This window comes from Diplotaxodon limnothrissa, linkage group LG1 (assembly GCF_057381915.1).
Source record: "Diplotaxodon limnothrissa isolate DT_005_m linkage group LG1, D_limnothrissa_male_GT1.1, whole genome shotgun sequence".
Classification (NCBI taxonomy): domain Eukaryota; kingdom Metazoa; phylum Chordata; class Actinopteri; order Cichliformes; family Cichlidae; genus Diplotaxodon; species Diplotaxodon limnothrissa.
In genome coordinates this window covers 13436854-13448293 of record NC_140596.1, presented here as the reverse complement: position 1 = coordinate 13448293, position 11440 = coordinate 13436854, and the positions used below count along the sequence as shown (strand labels likewise).

General features: G+C 39.8%; 1 protein-coding gene across 5 annotated transcripts; it reads left to right on the top strand.

Annotated features, from left to right (window-relative positions):
* Nucleotides 1-659: 659 nt before the first annotated feature.
* Nucleotides 660-10778, top strand: LOC146639509 (tropomyosin alpha-1 chain-like). 5 transcript variants are annotated; one of them, XM_085353110.1, is made up of 10 exons: nt 660-849; nt 1654-1779; nt 3792-3925; nt 4972-5089; nt 5238-5308; nt 5389-5464; nt 5583-5645; nt 5882-5951; nt 6567-6645; nt 7018-7095. In XM_085353110.1, the coding sequence occupies exons 1-10, from the start codon at nt 736-738 to the stop codon at nt 7019-7021; spliced, it is 855 nt and encodes a 284-aa protein (XP_085209236.1). In that variant the 5' UTR covers nt 660-735; the 3' UTR covers nt 7022-7095. The 5 variants fall into 5 exon arrangements, with proteins under 5 accessions (XP_085209236.1, XP_085209244.1, XP_085209228.1 ...); XM_085353118.1 differs by lacking the exons at nt 6567-6645; nt 7018-7095 and adding an exon at nt 10696-10778; XM_085353102.1 differs by lacking the exon at nt 7018-7095 and having other exon boundaries at nt 6567-6649.
* Nucleotides 10779-11440: the final 662 nt, after the last annotated feature.

The following is an 11440-nucleotide window of genomic DNA, read 5'->3' as shown; positions in this document are numbered from 1 at the left end:
GCTTTGATGCAAGAACTGGTACCATAATTCTTTAAGTGTTTATTTCTGGATACAGAACAAAATGTTTGATTAAGTAAGCAAGTAAGTAAAATTGATTTATATAGCAAATTTTAAGGCAAAAACAACCACAAAGTGCTTTGGAAAGGTATTAAAAATGTGGTTTTGGCCCAGTTTGGTGGATGCAGTTTGGCTCTGTTGTGTAAAAAGTAGGTTTTAAAATAATTATAGGATAAACGTCAGTTGATGTCTTAAATGTACATTTTCTCACATGTATTGTAGTTTGTGGCTTATCCTTCTGGGTGCTAACTGAGTCGTCATTACCAACGCATTTATTCCAAATAACCCCCCTCAGAGAACTACTCTTTGAGTCCTGACACTTTACTTCCACTTGGAAGGTGTTAGAAACAGGAGTGGACGTCTTGCTGTGAGAGGGTAGTGCCTTCCTGACGTCTGTACCCCATGTATAGTCATAGAAGTGGTCAAATGTCTCGGAAGAGCGAATCAGTGAAGAGATTTAGGAAAAAAAGAAGGGTCTCCACGTTGGCAAGCAGCTGTAGTTCATTCCGAAACTGTATTCGGTATCCAGTAACTGCCCAGCCAAAATACATATTTGACTCACTACAGACTAACCGAGCTCGCACTCCAGCTTGGCGTTCAGAGTGGTCCAGACGCTCCGATCCCTTCATTCAGTTTCTTTTGTTTGGTTTACGCAGAGACCGCCGACACTAACCAGCCATGGATGCCATCAAGAAGAAGATGCAGATGCTCAAGCTCGACAAGGAGAATGCCTTGGACAGAGCTGAGCAGGCCGAGTCAGATAAGAAAGCATCTGAGGACAGAAGCAAACAGGTCGGCATCCAGTGTGAAACTCGCTCTGATGCTTTTACGCAGCAGTGCCATTGGCACGTTGCGCAAGGCGCTGCATGATTCTTTCCGATGATCTCCCACTGAGGATTATTATTTGATTAAAAAAAAATCACTTTTAAATAATAACCTTAAAAATAGCTTTTCTTTTAGCGTTTCTTTACTCCATATGTTGACTGCATGAGGTTGGCACGATTGGAAACTGCACATTTCTAGTTGGATCCTTTATTCATTAGTTATGCTGTTAAGCAATGAGATAAATATCAATTTCAAGGGCGACCTTGGCTCAGGGGGTTGGGAATCGCATCTGTAACCGGAAGGTCGCCGGTTCGATCCCTGGGCTCTCTGTCCTGGTCGTTGTGTCCTTGGGCAAGACACTTTACCTTACTGACAAGACACTACCTCCCACTTTACCTAGCCACAGCTACCCTGGGCCGATGCCCCAGGGCAGCTGTGGCTACAACTGTAGCTTGCCTCCACCAGTGTATGAATGGGAGAGTGAATGAATAGTGTTATTGTAAAGCGCTTTGGGTGCCTTGAAAAGCGCTATATAAATCCAATCCATTATTATTATCATTTAAGAAATCCTTAAATAATAGTAATTAATAGAATTAATAGAAATAATAGTCTTTTAATAGAAATTCATTCGTTTAGTAACAAATATATATGTGTGTGTCCCTTTTTTAATTAATAAAAGCGTGTTTTGATTCCGCGTTGTTTGTGTTGAGAATTAATCTGAGAAAATCATCCTCACGTAAATAAAAATCTTCTCGTTTCTCTGCGTACCAGCTTGATGATGACCTGGTAGCACTGCAGAAGAAGCTGAAGGCAACTGAGGATGAGTTGGACAAATACTCTGAAGCCCTGAAGGAGGCCCAGGAGAAATTGGAGCTCGCAGAGAAGAAAGCCACAGATGTGAGTTTGGGCCGAAGGAACCCATTTGGCGCACCCACTGCCTAATGATATGACCTTGATACACTCCTTTTGAGTCCCGTCTGGAAACTAAGATCACCAGCCATGAAACAGACACCCTAATGCTTAAGTTATGCATTAATCAATTATAAGAGAGTTGTGGGCTTCATAAGAATATATGGATAGTTAAATTTAGCTCTTGTGCTGTATAAGGTAAAGTCACAGCTCACTGGCTTACCGTTGCGTTCCACCACCATTTGGACGAATCTGAGGGCCAGTGTCTGATTTCAGTCGTGTATTTTACAAGCATATTATGAAGTGCATTTTGACAGATTTGTGGCCCTGTTGGCCACAGAACGTACTCCGCGGTTATACTCAACCCAGATGAAATTACCAGTTTATTGGCAGCGTTCATTCTTACGCCAATAAAGCCTAATTGATGACGTCAGGAGCAGAGACGACGTCAGCAGCAGCAACAAAATTTTTAACATCCGTGAGATAGACTCATGTTGACTGATTTAATGACAGAGTATAAACATAGCAATATATTTGAATATTATAGACTACAATAGAGCATGGGTGTCTTCTGTGCTCTTTAAGCCAGTTTAGTGCAGGAAGACAAAGTTCTGCAGGTCTAATTAGCACAATTATGAATATCGAGAACATTAATAACACTGTCCGAATAATTAAACTTATAATGTGTGTATTATGTGTGTATAAGTGATTTAAGGCACTCTCTTGCTGTCTTTAGATTAAGTTGATGTTTGGAACTGTGATTTTGAAAGGCTTAGCTCAAATTAGCAGTAGGGGACGCACTTAAACTAACTGGTTCATAATGTAGTTTTGTCGTAGCCAAAAAGCATTAAAATGGCTTGATAAATATTTTAAAAGACCATTACTAATAATTATGATCCACATATTCAGTTCACTAAATTTATTCAACTATTTTCGAGTAAAATGAGTTACTTCCGGGGTTGGTGGCACGTCCCAATCCTCATCAGCGGTTGATTAAAGGCGGTGGGGGCAGGGATCAAACGCGCCGCATCTCCAAGTGTGCTTGTGTCTGCGTGTGGGGAAGCACGCAAAAAACGGAGAGAAAACTAGCTTAGCTGAGACAAACAGAGCAAAAAAATGGCCGGTGGGAGCTCCCTGGAAGCGGTGAAAAAGAAAATCAAGTCATTGCAGGAGCAGGCCGATGCGGCGGAGGACCGGGCGGCGTTACTACAGCGGGACCTGAACCAGGAGAGGAGTGCGAGGGAAGCAGTAAGCGGCTAATGACTCTATAAGGCAATTAGTCCCCGGGGAGCCCAGAGCATTAGGAGTAAATCTGGTCAAAAAGCATGGTTGCTAAGTAGGCCCAGACCGCCTCGGTATATGGTCGAAAACAGGTAGCAGGTTGGCGAGTTTGAAATTAGCCCACCGATGGATGTGAGTAAGGGATGGGTGGATGCGAAAGGACTCCACCCGGTAGATCCCGAATAAACAAAACGGTCCTTTTCAAGTAAGCTAACGGCACAGCAGCCCCGCAACACCGCAGGTCCAGTGAGATAAAGCCCTCCCTTGTGTGACTGGCTAGTTTAGGCACAGGGACCTCCATTTATCCACCTTGCGACATAACAAAACGTAGCCGTTTAGCTAATTTGTTTAAGACTAAATCACAGCGAGCCACGAAATTACAGGTTTGGCTGGGAAAACGCCAGAGAGGGTGGATAAGTTTGTCTCCTTTAAGAAATCCTGTTGTATTCTAACCAAAAAAAAGGTTAGAATAAAATGTGTTAGAAAAAGAGAAATGACGCACACTCTTTAACTGGTGTTGGAAAATGTACATAAACAACCTGCATCCCTCTATTGGACAAGCTGACCCAGGCCAATCTCTCCAGGGAGAGCATGAGTTATTTTATCTGCCTAAGATCTCACAGCAGCTGAAAGCCTGCAGAGCCAAACATAACACACGAATTTCAGTTAAATGAATAAACTTGTTGTGCCTGTAGATGACTGGTGTTGTGCTCTCCTAGGCTGAGGGTGATGTAGCTTCCCTGAACAGACGTATCCAGCTGGTTGAGGAGGAGTTGGACCGTGCTCAGGAGCGTCTGGCCACAGCTCTGACCAAGCTGGAGGAGGCTGAGAAGGCTGCTGATGAGAGCGAGAGGTGGGTATTTTGCATCTGGAAAACTGGCACTAAACGGGCACCGCTCTCCCACCCCTCTTATATTATTCATACTCATTTGCAGAGTACTGTAATGGAAAAAGGGTGACAAAGAAGGGTTAAGACAAGCTCGGAAAAGAAAATCCTGCGTTGAGTCTCTTGTTGTTGCTAACTTTTAAAAGGCAAGGCAAGTTTATTTATATAGCACAATTCAACAGCAAGGTGATTCAAAGTGCTTTACAGAGACATTAAAAAACAGAAAGCATGATTTAAACTGGAAAAAAGAGGAAGGAAAGGTAAATAAAATCAGTAGTTAAAATGTAAGTTTTGAAATTTAAGCTTAAAAGTTAAACAGTGTGGATTTGGTGCTTTATTCAAATGCAGCTGAGAACAGGTGAGTTAAAAGCATTAAACATAAATGGAAATTTAAGTATGAAGCGCTTTAATACTGGATTTTGCTAAACTTTATTATATTATAAAACCAAACATTTGCACATGACACATGCTCTTTGAGTGTCACTTAAGATTGGGCTCACTGCTGCCACCGGTGGCTTGAAGTTGTATTGTATCACTCTTCACAAATGTGCAGGTATTTAAATAATTGCATTTAATTTAATTGTTGCTTTGTGTAATATTATAATATTGAGATGGTTACTGTTTCTTTATGATCGAAAATGCATAGCTCCTGATCAGTGGCTAATCCACACCTGTGGAAATTTAATAGAACGTTATTCCGGTTCATGCCCATGATTTTGTGTTGTGCTTCATTTGGTATTCAATTCATCCTTATCCTCTCAGACAGTTGCCATGTGCTTGGCAGAACATGACAGATGAGGATGTGTGTTAAGTATTTAGACACTTTGTCCATATAGTCATGTAGTGGTCTCTCTCTCTCTCTAATTTTATCTCTACTTCACTAATACAAGGTATTGGTATGATCCATATGCTTTGCACTAAATGTTTCTTTTAAGAGTGGAATTTCCTGTTCCTCTATGACGCATAGTGTAAACATTACTAAGACTCACCTTATACCACTTCCCTTCCCTCAGAGGCATGAAGGTCATTGAGAACAGGGCAATGAAGGACGAGGAGAAGATGGAGCTGCAGGAGATCCAGCTGAAGGAGGCCAAACACATCGCTGAGGAGGCTGACCGCAAATATGAGGAGGCGAGTTTCTCAGCTGTTCAGTGCACCCTGAACTTTGACAATTGTTCAGTTATTTACTTTGATGCAATGCTTGACATGTCTGACCAGTATAGGATGCACTAATGTGTTAAGCTAGTGTGGGACTAAACTTAAGGAGTTGTGACTTCAGGTTGCCCGTAAGCTGGTGATCATTGAGGGTGACTTGGAACGTACAGAAGAGCGTGCTGAGCTGTCTGAGAGGTAATGATCACATTTTCCTCACACCTCTCTTGCTTTCTGTGGTTTTTCTCTACGTGTTTAATCACACCATAACTCTGCAGCAAATGCTCTGAGCTTGAGGAGGAGCTGAAAACTGTGCAGAACAACCTGAAGTCTCTGGAGGCCCAGGCAGAAAAGGTAAGATTATTGACAAATATTCATAGTATAAACCTATAAAGTTTGTTTGAAACTTATTTTTGTTGCATTTTCATGTTTTGTATATTTGAGTGACTCTGCCCTGTGTATGTAACCACAGTACTCACAGAAGGAGGACAAGTACGAGGAGGAGATCAAGGTCCTGACAGACAGGCTAAAGGAGGTGAGTTAGAGTTATCAGTGAGTCATACGTTTATGTATCCTAAATTAAATTTTAAATAGAAGCTTCTCTTGAAACTGAAGATTGAATCGATTGCATTACTTAATTGAATAAATATGCTGTGTGTGTGTGTATATTTTTTACTCATACTTAAGGGCTTCCTTTCCTCTGGGGCTGTGGTTATTAATTTCCATTAGGAGGTTTACATTACCAATGTTTTATTGCTGTCCTCCACATAGGCTGAGACCCGTGCCGAGTTCGCTGAGAGATCAGTTGCCAAGCTGGAGAAGACCATTGATGACCTTGAGGGTATGAATGTTTTACACTTGGTTTTTAGTCTTTGGTGCAGCGTTTCATGTTCATTTTCCATATAAGCAAACATCTGTTACTCTTATTACAAAATTTATTGATGCAAAAAGCAACCCAGTGACAAGTCTTCGTCTAAAGTAGAGTCCTGGTTTCTGAAAGGGAAACTAATAAAAGGCAAATCTCTCATGTGGGGCTGTTTGAGGTATTTATCTGGTCAGCAGGTTGTTAAATAATCCCCAGGACAAATATCTACACTGTCAGTTGTCTGCCAGAAGAAAAACAAAACTAATAAGCAGAACCTGCCATGATATGATTCATGTTAGCATCAACATTTCTCACTGCAGTACAGTTTGGCATGGTGGTGTATTGAGCGTTCAAGGCCAGCTAGCCCCGAGAAGTGTTCACAGGGTCACGGAACATGTGAGGCAGTTTCTCGGTGACTCCTCAGGAATTTGACACGGTGTCAGCAGCTGTTCATGTTCCTTCCTATTTCTGTCCTGCCTTTTTATTTCAGTTCCTCAGTTTGCATTTTCTTTTGGCTTTCATTTCTTGACGCTGTTATTTTTCTGTTCACTGCCCCCTCACTGCCACTCTATAATAATTGCAACTCTATAGATGAGCTGTATGCCCAGAAACTGAAGTACAAGGCCATCAGCGAGGAGCTGGACCACGCCCTCAACGACATGACTTCCATGTAATTCACAACACGCTTGTTTCCGTGCTGTCTTAGAGCTTTATCTCCTTAACCACAGCAACAACATACAGTAGCGCCCTCTTGTGGCATGTTTGAGTGCCGTGACTTAACTCTGCTAAACTACAACTTTAAATCCTTCCGTGCTTGTCTAACACTAATTTATGAGTGACCTAATCATGTTTGATTTCTTTTTAAAAAAAATATATTTTAATACAATTTTTTTTGCAGACCTTTTAACATGAGTGCTTACTTAGTAGAGCTTGTTCCCTGTCTCAGTTCTTAGTTCTGCATCCATTTTTCTCTCTCATGTCATATGTTTTCATTCTTTTATTTCTCCCTCCAACATTTTTGTTCTTTTGTTTTTGTTCACAGCTAAATTCTCACACTCTTCACTCCAGAAGCTGCTTGAGCATCATCCTTTCTCTCCTGTGCAGCACAGCCCTACTTTCTGTCTCCTTTGTCTATTTATTTCTTTACTGCCCTGGCAGTACTGCACATTGGTCTTTCAGACCTTTGAGCCACATTGCTTTATATAAAATAAACATTTTTCCATCTATGTCATCCTTTTCTTTTTCTCTCGCAATGCTTCTTCATTTCCATTTGTCCTTTTTTGTTATTATTTTACCTTCTTTGTGTTTTAATTTATACTGTTTAGTAGCTTTTGAATAAACTCCTGAGTTACTTGTAGTGGCAGTGAATTGTATTCAATTTTTTAATCAGCTGATTGGGGATTTTATATCTTTAGTTATATTTTATTGTTTTAAGGCTTCCTCACACCTTCAGATTCAGCTGTAGTTAAATGCAGTTGATGTACTTTAGAAATAGCAAGTTAACATTTTCAATACTCATTGAGTGTTTGCAGATGTGAACGTAGCCAAAAAAATAAAACCAAAAAATAAAACACTCCTCATATTGTAGGTCTAAATAGCAAATCAACTAGACTCCAAGCCAGTATTGGCAGACATGGTCACTAAAACTACTACTATAGATTTTTTTATTTTATTTTATTTATTTATTTATTTTTAATTCTTTAATTTAAAGAATGCTAATACAGTCACAGGGGCTATTGCAGAGAAATGCGACTGTAAATTATAAACAATTGAGTAGGATAAGATTTGTTTAGTTTCACTTGCTAAATTAAATCTATTGAAACTCGAATGGGATTGGCCACAAAATTGTAAGGCTGTTTGGGGTGGCCCAAATGTCTTATGTCATAGTCACAGTAGTTCACATGAACTAATTGCATGCAGATTGAACCTCATAGATTTAAAGTAGAAATAGAAAGTTCCCCACAAATGGTGACATAGTTGCTACAGAATGGCAATTTAACTGTAGAATTACATGCTCTGCAATGTTCCCTTTATATAGGAATATACACAGAGTTCAACTAGGTGCCAACCGGTTGAGTCAAGTCCACTGCTTCAATGAGGTGACATTGTTGCGCAGATAAGATGTGTTCATTGGTACAGGCTGCACAAACTGTCTGCAGTCAGAGTTGGACCAGGTTAACTCCCATCAGGTGACCTCTGCAGTTCTCTGGTGATTGAAAGTGGCTGCTGCAGCTAGATGCAAAAAGATCCAGTACAAACATGTGCATCATCATTATTTTTCTATTTGTGAGTGTGTGTTGTTTTGTCCCCTAACTAATCCCAAGGTGGTTGCAGTCTTATCATTCTAGTCTAAGTAATTAATAAGCAGTGAAAAGGAAACAGTGTTTGTAAAACCAGTAGTGTGTGTGAGTTTTCTGTGGTTAGCCAAGATGGCAGGCTTATGACTGTCTTTAAAAAAACAAAAACATATTTCTTGAGCCTTCTGTGTTCATTAGGTCAGGAAATCAACAAACTTATTTTGTGATTACCTTCAAAGCGTCACTCTTTATACTAACCTCCTTTCTTTGTCTTTCCTTTTTCTCCTACCTGCTTTCTGACTGTCAAGACCACCTATACAAGCAGCTTGAGAAAAATCGTCTTCTCACCAATGAACTGAGAGTAGCTCTAAACGAGGCATAAACTGGAAGGGAATCTTGTATGCTTTAATGTTTCTGAAATTCCAGTCACCAGGAATGTTGTTGTACTGTTTATTTAAATAACTATACACAGCAGCAGTTATGTCTTAAAAACAAAACAAGTTACGCTTTCAAAAAAGTGGGAATACAAGTGAGAGATTTTCACATGCATGTTCCAATAACTGCTTCAAGTGGAAGGTTACACAGGTTCAGGAGAGGGACGAAATTCAGTTGATATATTTTCTCAGTTATTGTCAGGGCTACATAATTGAAATCTGGTCTGCAATATGTGCTTCTATCCATGAAAAGGAGGCCTTGGAATATTGCAATGGACTGAACAAATATCATCACTTTTAAAATTACTTGGATTATACCCAGATTTTCCTTTTTGTACTTGGGTGAGATGGATGGTTGGACAGGTGTGTAGTTTTTACTTGTAGCATTTCAGCGAAGCATTCACATTTTAATTATGAATTGCAATAATTTAATAAATTCAATTATGTAGCACTAGTTTACAGCAGCAGTCACCTAAAGCACTAAATATTATAATGTAAAGGCCCTGAAGATTAGAGGGAAACCCCAACAATCAAACAATTCCCTTTGAGGAAGCACTCTGTGACAATAGGGAAAAGGAACTGTCTTTTAACAGGGAGATCTTGGGGAGGATGGCAGCATACTGTGATTGGTTGGGGTGTGAGGAGAAAGATGACTAAACGCACCAAGAGAGACTAGATGGAAAAATAATGGTATACAATAGTGGCATGTAAATGCATCAGGGGTGAAGAGGGAAGTGAAGAAATCCTGAGTGCGTCATTGGACGTCCTCCAGCAGCCTTAACTTGTAGCAGTATAAATAACTAAAGCTTTATTCAAAATAATTTTGTTTTTCAAATGTAATCTTAAAAGTAAAGAGTTTTTTTCCCAAACTTCAACTGGGAGCTCATTTGATAGGAGAGGAGCCAGATATCTGAAGGCTCTGTCTCCCATTCTACTTTTAGAAATTCTAGGAACAACAAGTAAGCCTGCAGTCTGAGAGCGAAGTGCTTTGTTGGGAACTGTTCCCACAAACCTCATAGTTATCTGTAGAGATGTCTGCCTTCTCCAAGAATATAATAAAACTACATGGTGCTCACCTTGCGATGCTAAAAGTGCCAAATAATTGGGTTGTGACTTCAGGAAAGAAACATTCCAGCTGAATTTTTCCCAATGTTTATTTTGGGGCGCTTTAAGCATCACAAGGCAAGATGTTGCTTGCCTTGTGATGCTTAAAGCAAGGCAAGCAACATTTAGTTTCATTATATATCCTCAGGACATAGCAGCTTAAGCCAAAACAGTGTAGCTGGATAAAGAGAACTTCAAAGAAAAGGTGTGCAGTTTTATTTAGCGGCGAACTGTTTGTTAATCGTAGCACAGGAGGAGATTGATCATATGATTCACCTGTAGCAACAAGGAAGTGTTGGCGGTAAGGAAGATGTGAATAACAGATTTCACAGTACCCCCTGTATGATCTGTCAGTAATTTGTCTAAGTGAATGGGGAAGAAAAAAGGACGTGGAGTGTGCATATACAATAAAAGTAAAGTGATACTGGTCCAATAGTAAAAGGAGACAATTATTAGTGCTTAGAAGAGTTTTCAGTTTTTTCCTCAAAAGTGCTAGGGTTTTATACTTTGGTCAATTCCACTGCCAAATCATATATTACAAAAAAGGAAAGCTTTTCCCCCTCCCCTTGCATAAACTCACCACGTCTATTCTTGACCACAGCCCTGTCAATAGTGTGAGTTTTTACTATTTCTAGTATACTTTAAATAAAAGTTCAAATCTGATTAGTTATATCAGAAAATCTAAATAACTTGAGGATATCGACTCCGCTAATAAGTGCTGACCTCTTACTGGGAAAAAAAAAACAAACTGGGGTATGTAACGATATCCAGCATATGTTTGTCACTGTACCTGAGGTAAACCTTTGTCTGACTATATTCTGTGTCTCTTGCAACTGTTTTTCTTTCTTTTTTTGGATTTTAACTGATGCAATGCTATATTAACAGATAAACTCACACGTGCTAAAGAAGAGGGCCTGAGCATAAAGCAGATGCTGGATCATACTCTAATGGAGATGGTTAACCTTTGACCTAGCTCTGTTCCCCTCCTCACATTGCCTCATCTGCTCTGAATATGGCTGGCTCCCATATGACTATGACTGCTACACGCAAAGCTGGAGCTTGTGTTTGTCTCCTCTGACCGTGGCATCTTGAAGACACAAGCTCTGCGCAAGTTAGAAGCTCATCTACAGTTTCCTTTATGCACTGTAGTCAAAGGTCATTTAAAGTTTACTGTACATCTTTAATTGTTTACATGTACGTGTGGGGAATTTGCACTTTTTTGGGGAATATACTGCACATGATCGTCATGAATGAAGCCATAATTTAAGCCAAGGTTATGAAAGGGACTTTTATTATGTGTACTTTTGTAAAGTTGCTTATGTGTTAGTTTCTTTTTGTATTGTAAAAATGTATTCACTGTAAGTGATATTCTCTTCCAGTTTAGCAAGGAAGGAATTCTTAGCACAGTAGCGAAACTCATTATATTGTTTCAACTAAGCAAACTAAATACTTGTGGCGTACTTATCTATGTAGGTGTTTTCTTTTTGAAACACTCATTTTTGTTTTTTATCTTGGAGATGTACAAATCATAAATAAATATGCGAATCAACCTGGCTGTTGCAATTGTTAATTGTTCTTGGAAGAAAGAAGCTTGAGTTTCCCCCAAGACCTTGACTGCCTGCTTCCAAGG